General features: G+C 44.2%; 1 protein-coding gene across 3 annotated transcripts in view; it reads right to left on the bottom strand.

Annotated features, from left to right (window-relative positions):
* Positions 1-16,113, bottom strand: part of LOC106586768 (beta-galactoside alpha-2,6-sialyltransferase 2) — a 112,550-nt gene that overhangs the window by 11,614 nt on the left and 84,823 nt on the right. For all 3 annotated transcript variants that reach the window (XM_014174374.3, XM_082969157.1, XM_082969158.1), the window contains exon 5: positions 12,611-12,785. In XM_014174374.3, coding sequence (XP_014029849.1) covers positions 12,611-12,785 — 175 coding nt within the window. The remainder of the gene's footprint in view (positions 1-12,610; positions 12,786-16,113) is intronic.

Below are 16,113 nucleotides of genomic sequence, written 5' to 3' on the forward strand. Positions count from 1 at the left end.
CTAGCATATAATGTCACAAAACCCAGAAGACAGCTAAATGCAGCACTAACCTCTGATGATCTTCATCAGATGACAACCCTAGGACATTATGTTATACAATACATGCATGTTTTGTTCAATCAAGTTCATATTTATATCAAAAACCAGCTTTTTACATTAGCATGTGACGTTCAGAACTAGCAAACTTCCGGTGAATTTACTAAAAATGTACTAAATTACTCACGATAAACGTTCACAAAAAGCATACCAATTATTTTAAGAATTATAGATACAGAACTTCTCTATGCACTCGATATGTCCGATTTTAAAATAGCTTTTCGGTGAAAGCACATTTTGCAATATTCTAAGTAGATAGCCCGGCATTACAGGGCTAGCTATTTAGACACCCAGAAAGTTTAGCCTTCACCAAACTCCGATTTACTATTAGAAAAGTTTGATTACCTTTGGTGTTCTTCGTCAGAATGCACTCCCAGGACTTCTACTTCAATAACAAATGTTGGTTTGGTCCCAAATAATCCATTGTTATATCCAAATAGCGGCGTTTTGTTCGTGCGTTCAAGACACTATCCGAAAGGGTAAATAAGGGTGACGAGCATGGCGCATTTCGTGACAAATAAATTCTAAATATTCCATTACCGTACTTCGAAGCATGTCAACCGCTGTTTAAAATCAATTTTTATGCAATTTTTCTCGTAATAAAGCGATAATATTCCGACCGGGAAAGCGTGTATACGTACAAAGAGAGAGAAAATAAAAACATCTCGTGCCCTGGTGCACGAGCCTGAGTCTCAGAGTACTCTGACCGGCCACTATCCAAACGTGATAATGTGTTTCAGCCTGGGGCTGCCTCGATATCATTCAGCTTTTTCCCGGGCTCTGAGAGCCTATGGGAGCCGTAGGAAGTGTCACGTTACAGCAAAGATCCTCAGTCTTCAATAAACAGAGACAAGAAGAACAAGATCTTGTCAGAGAGGGCACTTCCTGTAAGGAATCTTCTCAGGTTTTTGCCTGCCATATGAGTTCTGTTATACTCACAGACACCATTCAAACAGTTTTAGAAACTTTAGGGAGTTTTCTATGCAAAGCCAATAATTATATGCATATTCTGGTTACTGGGCAGGAGTAGTAACCAGATTAAATCGGGTACGTTTTTTATCCGGCCGTGTCAATACTGCCCCCTACCCCCAACAGGTTAATTGAAATGCATTCCAGGTGACTACCTAATGAAGCTGGAAGCTCAGAGAATGCCAAGATTGTGCAAAGCTGTCATCAAGGCAAAGGGTGGATATTTGAAGAATCTCAAATATATTTTGATTTGTTTTAACACTTTCTTGGTTACTACATGATTCCATATGTGTTATTTCATAATTTTGATGTATTCACTATTCTACAATGTAGAAAATAGTAAAAATAAAATAAAACCCCTTGAATAAGTAGGTGTTCTAAAACTTTTGACCGGTAGTGTATATATACTGCTCAAAAAAATAAAGGGAACACTTAAACAACACATCCTAGATCTGAATGAAAGAAATAATCTTATTAAATACTTTTTTCTTTACATAGTTGAATGTGCTGACAACAAAATCACACAAAAAAAATCAATGGAAATCCAATTTATCAACCCATGGAGGTCTGGATTTGGAGTCACACTCAAAATTAAAGTGGAAAACCACACTACAGGCTGATCCAACTTTGATGTAATGTTCTTAAAACAAGTCAAAATGAGGCTCAGTAGTGTGTGTGGCCTCCATGTGCCTGTATGACCTCCCTACAACGCCTGGGCATGCTCCTGATGAGGTGGCGGATGGTCTCCTGAGGGATCTCCTCCCAGGCCTGGACTAAAGCATCCGCCAACTCCTGGACAGTCTGTGGTGCAACGTGGCGTTGGTGGATGGAGCGAGACATAATGTCCCAGATGTGCTCAATTGGATTCAGGTCTGGGGAACAGGCGGGCCAGTCCATAGCATCAATGCCTTCCTCTTGCAGGAACTGCTGACACACTCCAGCCACATGAGGTCTAGCATTGTCTTGCATGAGGAGGAACCCAGTGCCAACCGCACCAGCATATGGTCTCACAAGGGGTCTGAGGATCTCTTCTCGGTACCTAATGGCAGTCAGGCTACCTCTGGCGAGCACATGGAGGGCTGTGTGGCCCCCCAAAGAAATGCCACCCCACACCATGACTGACCCACCGCCAAATCGGTCATGCTGGAGGATGTTGCAGGCAGCAGAACGTTGTCCACGGTATCTCCAGACTCTGTCACATCTGTCACGTGCTCAGTGTGAACCTGCTTTCATCTGTGAAGAGCACAGGGTGCCAGTGGCGAATTTGCCGATCTTGGTGTTCTCTGGCAAATGCCAAACGTCCTGCACGGTGTTGGGCTGTAAGCACAATCCCCACCTGTGGACGCCGGGCCCTCATTCCACCCTCATGGAGTCTGTTTCAGACCGTTTGAGCAGACACATGCACATTTGTGGCATGCTGGAGGTCATTTTGCAGGGCTCTGGCAGTGCTCCTCCTGTTCCTCCTTGCACAAAGGCGGAGGTAGCGGTCCTGCTGCTGCGTTGTTGCCCTCCTACAACCTCCTCCACGTCTCCTGATGTACTGGCCTGTCTCCTGGTAGCGCCTCCATGCTCTGGACACTACGCTGACAGACACAGCAAACCTTCTTGCCACAGCTCGCATTGATGTGCCATCCTAGATGAGCTGCACTACCTGAGCCACTTGTGTGGGTTGTAGACTCCGTCTCATGCTACCACTCGAGTGAAAGCACCGCCAGCATTCAGAAGTGACCAAAACATCAGTCAGGAAGCATAGGAACTGAGAAGTGGTCTGTGGTCCCCACCAGCAGAACCACTCCTTTATTGGGGGTGTCTTGCTAATTGCCTATAATTTCCACCTGTTGTCTATTCCATTTGCACAACAGCATGTGAAATGTATTGTCAATCAGTGTTGCTTCCTAAGTGGACAGTTTGTTTTCACAGAAGTGTGATTGACTTGGAGTTACATTGTGTTGTTTAAGTGTTCCCTTTATTTTTTTGAGCAGTGTGTATATATATATATATATATTTGCTACTGATCGACTAAAATACATTTTGGTCAACCAACAGCTTAACGACCAAACAATCCACCAGTGGACTAATTCGGGTCAGCCCTACAATCCATACATTGAATTATGTAATTATGAAGTTGTCTAGTATAAAAGCTCTGTTGCACTGTTTCACTTAACTATAGTGAAATGGAACATACATTCAGTCTGGATACCAGGCAAATCATGAACCAGCAGGTAAACTCTTTGCTTGACATCATGGGAAAATGAAAAGAAATGTGATCCGGTCACAAATTGCAGACTTGTTTACGTGCTGCTGTGCATTTTGTTGCCGATCTTACTTTGCTACCTGACTACTTCACATTTTTTACTTTTTCATTACCGTATATTTTTAGTTTTTCCCTCACTCAACTTTTTTCATTCAACTTTTTCACCCCGGAGGTTTTATCTGGACATGGTTCGTCAGGACTTCCGACAGCCGAAGCTAAGTAACATAATGCCTTCTAATGGCAGTCGCTGTACTTATAATATACAGGAGAACGATCGCCTTACGGCAAGGATAGCTGTGCTGCAAGCCCAGCTTCAGACGCAATCGTTAGGCAAGGGTAATTTCAGTGTAGGAAAGGATGAAACAGCGTCTGTGCCACCAGTAAGTACAGATAGTAATGTTAGTATAAATCCCCTCGCACGGTCCCCGCAGCCGGACAACTTTCTCATGGCTTCTGGAGGGAAACGCTGTAGGAATGCTCAACCGGTGTCGCTTATTCAGCCGACAGAAACTTTCAACCAGTTCTCCCCATTAGGCGAGTCGGAGTCGGAGGCCGAAAGTTCTCTGGTCTCTGCTCCTCCCGTTATGGGGTCTGAGACGCCGAAGCCTCCCACCATTAGCTCTGACAAATTGAAAACCCTAGTCATTGGCGACTCCATTACCCGCAATATTAGACTTAAAATGAATCATCCAGCGATCATACACTGTTTACCAGGGGGCAGGGCTACCGACGTTAAGGCTAATCTAAAGACGGTGCTGGCTAAAGCTAAAACTGGCGAGTGTAGAGAGTATAGAGATATTGTTATCCACGTCGGCACCAACGATGTTAGGATGAAACAGTCAGAGGTCACCAAGCGCAACATAGCTTCAGCGTGTAAATCAGCTAGAAAGATGTGTCGGCATCGAGTAATTGTCTCTGGCCCCCTCCCAGTTAGGGGGAGTGATGAGCTCTACAGCAGAGTCTCACAACTCAATCGCTGGTTGAAAACTGTTTTCTGCCCCTCCCAAAAGATAGAATTTGTAGATAATTGGCCCTCTTTCTGGGACTCACCCACAAACAGGACCAAGCCTGGCCTGTTGAGGAGTGACGGACTCCATCCTAGCTGGAGGGGTGCTCTCATCTTATCTACGAACATAGATAAGATGAGAGCTAACTCCTCTAGCTCCACAATGAAATAGGGTGCAGGCCAGGCAGCAGGCTGTTAGCCAGCCTGCCAGCTTAGTGGAGTCTGCCACTAGCACAGTCAGTGTAGTCAGCTCAGCTATCCCCATTGAGACCGTGTCTGTGCCTCGATCTAGGTTGGGCAAAATTAAAGATGGCGGTGTTCGCTTTAGCAATCTCACTTGTATAAAGATCTCCTCCATTCCTGTCATTACTGAAAGAGATTGTGATACCTCACATCTCAAAATAGGACTACTTAATGTTAGATCCCTCACTTCAAAGGCAGTTATAGTCAATGAACTAATCACTGATCATAATCTTGATGTGATTGGCCTGACTGAAACATGGCTTAAGCCTGATGAATTTACTGTGTTAAATGAGGCCTCACCCCCTGGTTACACTAGTGACCATATCCCCCGCGCATCCCGCAAAGGCGGAGGTGTTGCTAACATTTATGATAGCAAATTTAAATTTACCCCCAAAAAAACAACAACAACGTTTTTATAGCTACTGTTTACAGGCCTCCTGGGCCATATGCAGCGTTCCTTACTGAGTTCCCTGAATTCCTATCGGACCTTGTAGTTATCGCAGATAATATTCAAATTTTTGGTGACTTTAATATTCACATGGAAAAGTCCACAGACCCACTCCAAAAGGCTTTCGGAGCCATCATCGACTCAGTGGGTTTTGTCCAACATGTCTCTGGACCTACTCACTGCCACAGTCATACTCTGGACCTAGTTTTGTCCCATGGAATAAATGTTGTGGATCTTAATGTTTTTCCTCATAATCCTGGACTATCGGACCACCATTTTATTACGTTCGCAATCGCAACAAATAATCTGCTCAGATCCCAACCAAGAAGCATTAAAAGTCGTGCTATAAATTCTCAGACAACCCAAAGATTCGTTGATGCCCTTCCAGACTCCCTCTGCCTACCCAAGGACGTCAGAGAACAAAAATCAGTTAACCACCTAACCGAGGAACTCAATTTAACCTTGCGCAATACCCTAGATGCAGTTGCACCCCTAAAAACATTTGTCATAAGAAACTAGCTCCCTGGTATACAGAAAATACACGAGCTCTGAAGCAAGCTTCCAGAAAATTGGAATGGAAATGGCGCCACACCAAACTGTAAGTCTTCCGACTAGCTTGGAAAGACAGTACCGTGCAGTATCGAAGAGCCCTCACTGCTGCTCGATCATCCTATTTTTCCAACTTAATTGAGGAAAATAAGAACAATCCGAAATTTCTTTTTGATACTGTCGCAAAGTTAACTTAAAAAGCAGCATTCCCCAGGAGAGGATGGCTCTCACTTCAGCAGTGATGAATTCATGAACTTCTTTGAGAAAAAGATCATGATCATTAGAAAGCAAATTACAGACTCCTCTTTAAATCTGCGTATTCCTCCAAAGCTCCGTTGTCCTGAGTCTGCACAACCCTGCCAGGACCTAGGATCAAGGGAGACACTAAAGTGTTTTAGTATTATATCTCTTGACACAATGATGAAAATAATCATGGCCTCTAAACCTTCAAGCTGCATACTGGACCCTATTCCAACTAAACTACTGAAAGAGCTGCTTTCTGTGCTTGGCCCTCCTATGTTGAACATAATAAACGGCTCTCTATCCACCGGATGTGTACCAAACTCACTAAAAGTGGCAGTAATAAAGCCTCTCTTGAAAAAGCCAAATCTTGACCCAGAAATTATAAAAAAAACTATCGGCCTATATTGAATCTTCCATTCCTCTCAAACATTTTTGAAAAAGCGGTTGCGCAGCAACTCACTGCCTTCCTGAAGACAAACAATGTACACGAAACGCTTCAGTCTGGTTTTAGACCCCAACATAGCACTGAGACTGCACTTGTGAAGGTGGTAAATTACCTTTTAATGACGTCAGACAGAGGTTCTGCGTCTGTCCTCGTGCTCCTAGATCTTAGTGCTGCTTTTGATACCATCGATCACAACATTCTTTTGGAGAGATTGGAAACCCAAATTGGTCTACATGGACAAGTTCTGGCCTGGTTTAGGTCTTATCTGTCGGAAAGATATCAGTTTGTCTCAGTGAATGGTTTGTCCTCTGACAAATCAACTGTACATTTTGGTGTTCCTCAAGGTTCCGTTTTAGCACCACTATTGTTTTCACTATATATTTTACGTCTTGGGGATGTCATTCGAAAACATAATGTTAAATTTCACTGCTATGCGGATGACACACAGCTGTACATTTCAATGAAACATGGTGAAGCCCCAAAATTGCCCTCGCTAGAAGCCTGTGTCTCAGACATAAGGAAGTGGATGGCTGCAAACTTTCTACTCTTAAACTCGGACAAAACAGAGATGCTTGTTCTAGGTCCCAAGAAACAAAGAGATCTTCTGTTGAATCTGACAATTAATCTGGATGGTTGTACAGTCCTCTCAAATAAAACTGTGAAGGACCTCGGCGTTACTCTGGAGCCTGGTCTCTCTTTTGAAGAACATATCAAGACTGTTTCAAGGACAGCTTTTTTCCATCTACGTAACATTGCAAAAATCAGAAACTTTGTCCAAAAATGATGCAGAAAAATTAATCCATGCCTTTGTTACTTCTAGGTTGGACTACTGCAATGCTCTACTTTCCGGCTACCCGGATAAAGCACTAAATAAACTTCAGTTACTGCTAAATACGCCTGCTAGGATCCTGACTAGAACCAAAAAATTTGATCATATTACTCCAGTGCTAGCCTCCCTACACTGGCTTCCTGTTAAGGCAAGGGCTGATTTCAAGGTTTTACTGCTAACCTACAAAGCATTACATGGGCTTGCTTCTACCTATCTGCCTGATTTGGTCCTGCCGTACATACCTACACGTACGCTACGGTCACAAGTCGCGGGCCTCCTAATTGTTCCTAGAATTTCTAAGCAAACAGCTGGAGGCAGGGCTTTCTCCTATAGAGCTCCATTTTTATGGAATAGTCTGCCTACCCATGTGAGAGACGCAGACTCAGTCTCAACCTTTAAGTCTTTACTGAAGACATATCTCTTCAGTAGGTCCTATGATTAAGTGTAGTCTGGCCCAGGGGTGTGAAGGTGAACGGAAAGGCTGGAGCAACGAACTGCCCTTGCTGTCTCTGCCTGGCTGGTTTCCCCTCTTTCCACTGGGATTCTCTGCCTCTATCCCTATTACGGGGGCTGAGTCACTGGCTTACTGGTGTTCTTCCATGCCGTCCCTGGGAGGGGTGCATCACTTGAGTGGGTTGAGTCACTGACGTGGTCTTCCTGTCTGGGTTGGCGCCCCCCCTTGGGCTGTGCCGTGGCGGAGATCTTTGTGGGCTATACTCGGCCTTGTCCCGGGATGGTATGTTGGTGGTTGGAGATATCCCTCCAGTGGTGTGGAGGCTGTGCTTTGGCAAAGTGGGTGGGGTTATATCCTACCTGTTTGGCCCTGTCCGGGGCTTTCATCGGATGGGGCCACAGTGTCTCCTGACCCCTCCTGTCTCAGCCTCCAGTATTTATGCTGCAGTAGTTTATGTGTCGGGGGGCTAGATTCAGTCTGTCACATCTGGAGTATTTCTCTTGTCTTTTCCGGTGTCCTGTGTGAATTTAAATATGCTCTCTCTAATTCTTTCTTTCTTTCTTTCTTTCTTTCTTTCTTTCTTTCTTTCGGAGGACCTGAGCCCTAGGTCCATGCCTCAGGACTACCTGGCTTGATGACTCCTTGCTGTCCCCAGTTCACCTGGCCGTGCTGCTGCTCCAGTTCCAACTGTTCTGCCTGCAGCTATGGAACCCTGACCTGCTCACCAGACGTGCTACCTGTCCCAGACCTGTTGTCCCAGACCTGCTGGAACCCTGACCTATTCACCGGACGTGCTACCTGTCCCAGACCTGCTGTTTTCAACTCTCTAGAGACAGCAGGAGCGGTAGAGATACTCTCAAACATCGGCTATGAAAAAGCCAACTGACACTTACTCTTGTGTTACTGACTTGTTGCACCCTCGACAACTACTATGATTATTATTATTTGACAATGCTGGTCATTTATGAACATTTGAACATCTAGGCCATGTGCTGTTATAATCTCCACCCGGCACAGCCAGAAGAGGACTGGCCACCCCTCATAGCCTGGTTCCTCTCTAGGTTTCTTCCTAGGTTTTGGCCTTTCTAGGGAGTTTTTCCTAACCACCGTGCTTCTATACATGCATTGCTTGCTGTTTGGGGTTTTAGGCTGGGTTTCTGTACAGCACTTTGTGATTTCAGCTGATGTAAGAAGGGCTATATAAATACATTTGATTTGATTTGATTTAAACAGGACACAGTGTTTACATTGACATGTCCCAAACACACCTACAACACAGAGACTAGAGTCTGGATACCCCCAAATCCATCCCCGTTTTCACACTCCTTAGTTGGTCATTTTCTCTAAATCTAAATGCAAAGATTCCAGACAAAGTTTTAAGTAGCCGAAACTGTCATTGTCACTTTCACAAGATTTGTAGTAATCTTAATTATCTTATTTTAATTATCATCAAAACCAACGTAATAGCGTCTTTGATTTGACGGCCTGCACATGTGAGTTCGGCGCCACACGACCGTTGGACCCAATGAGGTGTTTCTGTGCATGAGCTTAGCTAGGTAACGTCGCCATCACGTCGCCAACAAGTGTGATCTGGGAATTCTGTTGGAGAAGCACTTTCTGCCTATCTTCATACTGTACTGTCTTTGATGCTATTCTGCTGATGCAGTGAGGTCCTTAGAGGGGCTTTTCCTCTCCGTCTACCTCAGTTCCTGTTTAGCTTTGAGACGGAGAGAAATGTGACAGGTCAAACTCAGGGAACGGATACATTTGTCCAACCTCTCGAGGGAGACGGAGCAAAGGTTACACCAACTCACTCTGTGGGTGACCGTTCCACGACCTCTCTTGCTAGTGTGTGTTGTTTCTATAGACACAAAACGGAGAAGGCCACCAAATTAACAAAGTGCAGATGAAGTGTTATTGGCCAAGGATAGAAGTGACGTCATATCAACACTCTGTTCATACAACCCAGAGACATTGCATGATACAGGCCATAGAATCATCAGCTGCCATGGTAACATGGAACAATAGAAACATGAAGCTCTTAGAAAATGATAAAAGGATCTCCATGTATGAGTCCTGGTTGGTTCATGCAACCAAAATGAGCAAAAAGAGAAGATGGATAATGATGTTTTTTGCTTCTCATTGCTGTAGCAACAGCCTTCTCCTCCACCTCTTCCTTCTGTCCTGCTCACCTCACTCCCTTCTGCCATATCTGCCCTACCCGTTCCCCCCTCAAATCTCTCCCTCCCAACTAATATCTCCTCCCTTTCTCAGTTCTACAGGTGTTTCCTGATCCTGTTCCAGTGTGAACGGCGCGCCACGGAGAACGGCCTCTCCTCCATGCCCTCCAAGACCACCGTCATCCAGCTCAACCGGCGTGTCTACAGCAACACGGTGGCGTGCACCGCCCAGATCTCCACCGGTATCCACAACCATGGCTGCAGCACCCCGGCCACTGAGCGCAACAACCCTCCCGAGGTCACTTCCTGAGCAGGCACGCCGGGAAGACCAACGGGGAAGAGTGAATGATCGTTGGATGATGATGATACAGTAGCTAGCTAGCTGAGCGGTGCACTGTGTGAACCAATAGGCCATCACAACGTGAGCGCTCCAAGCCCCATGCATAAAACCCCTCGGGGGTCTCTCCAGCCACTTCCATTTGTTTACTGAACGCTGTGTTTACCTGTGCATGTGTGTGTATGTGCGAGAGAAATTGTCCATGTGTGTCTAAGAGAAAGTAAGTTTATGTGAGTGTATGGGGGATGGGGCAGAGGCTGTAATATAGTGAGCATGTGTCCTGCATGCATAAGAGGAAGTGTGTGTATCTCTGTGTATGTGTGTGTGTATGAATTCTGTGTGTGTGTGTGTGTGTGTGTGTGTGTGTGTGTGTCTGTGTGTGTGTGTGTGTGTGTGTCTGTGTGTGTGTGTGTGTGTGTGTGTGTGTGTGTGTGTGTGTGTGTGTGTGTGTGTGTCAATTCTGTGTAAATAAATTCTGTGTATGTGTGTGTATGAATTATGTGTATGTGTGTGTGTATGAATTATCTGTGTGTGTGTGTTTATAAATTATGTGTGTGTCTGTGAATTTTGTGTCTGTGTGTGTCTATGAATTCTGTGTATGTGTGTGTATGAATTATGTGTGTGTGTGAATACTGTGTGTGTGTGTGTATGAATTCTGTGCATGTGTGTGAATTGTGTGTGTGTATGAATTGTATGTGTGAGAATTATGTGTGTGAATTTTGTGTGTGTGTATGAATTATCTGTGTGTGTGTGTGTGTGTGTGTGTGTGTGTGTGTGTGTATGAATTATGTGCATGTGTGTGTGTATGTATGAATTCTGTGTGTGTGTGCATGAATTATATGTACTGCATGTGTGTGAGTATGAATTGTGTGTGTGTATGAATTATCTGTGTGTGTGTATGAATTATGTGTGTGTGTACCATTTGATGTCACTCTGCTCTATTGACAGTCTGCTTGTCTTGGTGTAAATACCATCGCTCAACACACTGGCAAACCACAAAACACACAGCACTGCCCAAGTGAAAAGGTGTATCTCTGTCACATTCCCCCCCCCACACACACACACACACACTCCGACCCCACGCCTCGAACAAACACACACAGACACACTCCACACACACACAGCCAGTGCGTATCCTACTCCCAGCCTCCGTGCTGTCCGAGCTGTGAAGACTGATGAGAGAGTTTGAGGCTGCGTCTCAAATTGCACCCTATTCCCCAAAGTAGTGCACTACATAAGGCTCTGGAAAGAAGTAAGGGGAATAAGATGCAGCCACTGACTAAAGTGCAATAAGCTATGGGATATATTAGGTATATTATATTGGGATATCCAGTAAAGAGATGATAAAGGCTACAAAGACTGAAAGTTTATCAAGAGAACAAAGACTACTTTCTACAGGAGATAGATCAGTTCAGCCCAGGAGGATACTGGTGACTGCTACACTGGTGGCTGTGGGTGATCTGGCAGCTGCGGGAGATCTGGTGGGTGATCTGGTGACTATGGGTGATCTGGTGACTGTGGGTGATCTGGTGACTGTGGGTGATCTTGAACTTTTCTATTGAGGAACTACATGGATCTCAAATACAGGGAATGGGACTTTGCCAGACCTGCCAGCATTTTCATTGGGGAGAATTGGCTTTCAAATCATGAATTCATGTGTGACGTTTGGGGTGCCCCCATCCTCCACGTCTTGTGCCACCCCCCCCACCCCCCTTCATCCAAACCTGTACAAAGAAAGTGCTGAATTCAGTCTCTCTGTGTTTCTTGTGTGATTTGTTGTTTCACTGGTCTACTGAGCAATCCAAACTGACCTAATTACCTAAACAATATGTAATATAACACAGCAATACACCACCACATCACTGGGGACAATAAAATCTTTGAGACATCGTTCTCCCCAAATGGGACTAAACGACTACCGTATACCTAAACAACACCCCAAATCCCACTGCAACACAAAATATACCCCTGTAACAGTTATGCATGCATAACCTATTCAGAAATAACTCGTCTTAAGAGGTCGGGAGAAGGGGAGTGTGAGGAGTTACAGCAGAAGACACGTCAACTTCCTGTGGCTATTAAAAACCCACTGGAGTCTGCATTATCTACTCCACACACACACACACACACACACACACACACTCTTCCTATGGTCATAATTGCTGTATCTAGGGCATAGAAAATTGCACATGATGCCAACCCTCCCACACTTATGTTGTTGGCATGGCGACTGGACCCCGAGGTGACAGGAGGAGTATAATATATAATAATAATTACATTGTTCTGATGACGACATTCACTAGATTTGAATAGCCCAATCAGTGGTGCTTTAGGACGGGTCCTGTATGGCTGTTTTAAAATAATACAACACTCTATTACACAACATAGAGAAGTGGACTGGCCGCATCTCAGACTCTCTAACGTTAACATTAGAACCACAGAGCCAGCTTTATAGAACACTTGTGTGAGTGTGTGTTTTTGTGTGTGTGCGTAATGTGTGTGTGCACTTGTACGTGTGTATGTGCATGTATGCATGTGTGTGCATACATAGTCTCACCTATAAACCCAGAGGAGGGTGGGTTGGGCTGAATGGTCTCCTGGGTGTTGCCCTGGATCACGTCCCAGAGATGCCACAAATATTTGGGGTGGAGGACGTAGAAGGGCTGGGTGGGGTGGAGCTTCCGGTGCTCCACGTACGGACTGAACAGGTTATAGTCTGGACTGGCATACCACTGTTTGAGAGCACGAGAGAGAGAGGGGAAAGGGAGAGGGAGGGTGAAAGATAGAGAAAGGAAAGAGGTTTGAGAGTGGGGGCAGAGAAAGAGAGGGAGACAGAGAGGGGGGTAGTAGTTATAGTCTACTCTAGACTGACATACCTAAGAAAAAAAGAGACAGACCAACACAAACAGACAGAGAGAGGCAGAGACTGACAGACAAACATACAAACAGACACAGACAGTACTTTTCCTTCTGCAGTCATTTGCAGGTGTGTGTGTGTGTGTGTGTGTGTGTGTGTGTGTGTGTGTGTGTGTGTGTGTGTGTGTGTGTGTGTGTGTGTGTGTATACACAGTTGAAGTTGGAAGTTTACATACACTTAGGTTGGAGTCATTAAAACTAGTTTTTCAACCACTCCACTAATTTCTTGTTAACAAATTGTAGTTTTGAGTCATTAAAACAAGTTTTTCAACCACTTCACAAATGTCTTGTTAACAAACTATAGTTTTGTCAAGTCAGTTAGGACACCTACTTTGTGCATGACGAGTCATTTTCCCAACAACTGTTTACAGACAGATTATTTCACTTATAACTCACTGAGTTATAATACACTAAGTTGACTGTGCCTTTAAACAGCTTAGAAAATTCCAGAAAATTATGTCATGGCTTTAGAAGCTTCTGATAGGCTAATTGACATCATTTGAGTCAATTGGAGGTGTACCTGTGGATGTATTTCAAGGCCTACCTTCAAACTCACTGCCTCGTTGCTTGACATCATGGGAAAATCAAAAGAAATCAGCCAAGAACTCAGAAAAACAATTGGAGACCTCCACAAGTCTGGTTCATCCTTGGGAGCAATTTCCAAATGCCTGAAGGTACTACGTTCATCTGTACAAACAATGGTACGCAAGTATAAACACCATGGGACCATGCAGCCGTCATACCGCTCAGGAAGGAGACGCATTCTGTCTCCTAGAGATGAACGTACTTTGGTGCGAAAAGTGCAAATCAATCCCAGAACAACAGCAAAGGACCTTGTGAAGATGCTGGAGGAAACAGGTACACAGGTATCGATATCCACAGTAAAACGAGTCCTATATCGACATAACCTGAAAGGCTGCTCAGCAAGGAAGAAGCCACTGCTCCAAAACCGCCATTAAAAAAAGCCAGACTACGGTTTGCAACTGCACATGTCACGCCCTGACCTTAGAGATCCTTGTTATTCTCTATGGTTGGTTAGATCAGGGTGTGACGCGGGTGGGAAATTCTATGTTTTCTGTTTCTTTGTTTTTGGGCCAGTGTGGTTCCCAATCAGAGGCAGCTGTCTATCGTTGTCTCTGATCGGGAATCATACTTAGGCAGCCTGTTTTCCACCTGAGGTTGTAGGATCTTGTTTTCTGTTTAGTGTCTGTGCGCTTTCGTTTTGTTGCTGTAGTTATTTTGTTTTAGTGTCTCTTGAATAAACGAATCATGAACACTTACCACGCTGCGCCTTGGTCTACTTCTACCACCAACGAGAGCCGCCACAGCACATGGGGACAAAGATCATACTTTTTGGAGAAATGTCCTCTGGTCTGATGAAACAAAAATATAACTGTTTGGCCATAATGACCATCATTATGTTTTTCAGGAAAAAGGGGGAGGCATGCAAGCCGAAGAACACCATCCCAACCGTGAAGCACGGGGGTGGCAGCATCATGTTGTGGGGGTGCTTTGCTGCAGGAGGGACTGGTGCACTTCACAAAATAAAAGGCATCATGAGGCAGGACAATTATGTGGATATATTGAAGCAACATCTCAATACATCAGTCAGGAAGTTAAAGCTTGGTCACAAATGGGTCTTCCAAATGGACAATGACCCCAAGCATACTTCCAAAGTTGTTACAAAATGGCTTAAGGACAACAAAGTCAAGGTATTGGAGTGGCCATCACAAAGCCCTGACCTCAATCCTATAGAAAATGTGTGGGCAGAACTGAAAAAGTGTGTGCGAGCAAGGAGCCCTACAAACCTGACTCAGTTACACCAGCGCTGTCAGGAGGAATGGGCCAAAATTTACCCAACATATTGTGGAAAGCTTGTGGAAGGCTACCCGAAACGTTTGACCCAAGTTAAACAAAGCCAATGCTACAAAATACTAATTGAGTATATGTAAACTTCTGACCCACTGGGAATGTGATGAAAGAAATGAAAGATTAAATGAATCATTCTCTACTATTATTCTGACATTTCACATTCTTAAAATAAAGTGGTGATCTTAACTGACCTACGACAGTGTCACATCCTGACACTGGGTCATTTGGGTCATTTGCCATAGTAGAATGGTCAGGGCGTGGCAGGGGGGGTTGTTTTGTGTGTTTTGGGGTTTGTTGGTTTCTAGGGGAATGTGTTCTAGTTTTCATTTTCTATGTTTCGTTTTCCAGGGTTGGCCGAGTATGGTTTCCAATCAGAGGCAGGTGTCTTTCATTGTCTCTGATTGGAAGCCATACTTAGGCAGCCTGTTTTCCTTTGGGTTTTGTGGGTGGTTGTTTTCCGTATTAGTCTGTGTACTGTTTTGTCGTTTGGTTATTTTGTTTAAGTTTTCTCTCTAAATAAATGAAGATGAGCACTATACACGCTGCGCCTTGGTCTGTTCAAAACGACGCTTGTGACAGACAGGACATTTTTACTAGGATTAAATGTCAGGAATAGTGAAAAACTGAGTTTAAATGTATTTGGCTAAGGTGTATGTACACTTCCGACTTCAACTGTGTGTATATATATATATATACATACACACATACATACACACACACACACACACACACACACACACACACACACACACACACACACACACACACACACACACACACACACACACATATATAGGACCAGTCAACAAGTGTGGACACACCTACTCATTCAAGGGGTTTTCTATTTTTAGTATTTTCTACATTGTAGAATAATAGTGAAAACATCAAAACAATGAAATAACACATATGGAATCATGTAGTAAACAAAAAAGTGTTAAACAAATCAAAATATATTTGAGATTCTTCAAAGTAGCCACCCCTAGCCTTGATGACAGCTTTGCACACTCTTGGCATTCTCTCAGCCAGCTTCATGAAGTAGTCACCTGGAATGCATTTCAATTATCAGGTGTGCCTTGTTAAAAGTAAAATTTGTGGAATTTCTTTCATTCTTAATGCATTTGAGCCAATCAGTTGTTTTTTGACAAGGTAGGGGTGGTATACAGAAGATAGCCCTATTTGGTAAAAGACCAAGTCCATATTATGGCAAGAACAGCTAAAATAAGCTAAGATAAACGACAGTCCATCATTACTTTAAGACATGAAGGTCAGTAA

Source organism: Salmo salar, chromosome 25, assembly GCF_965601325.2.
Source record: "Salmo salar chromosome 25, fSalSal1, whole genome shotgun sequence".
Classification (NCBI taxonomy): Eukaryota; Metazoa; Chordata; class Actinopteri; order Salmoniformes; family Salmonidae; genus Salmo; species Salmo salar.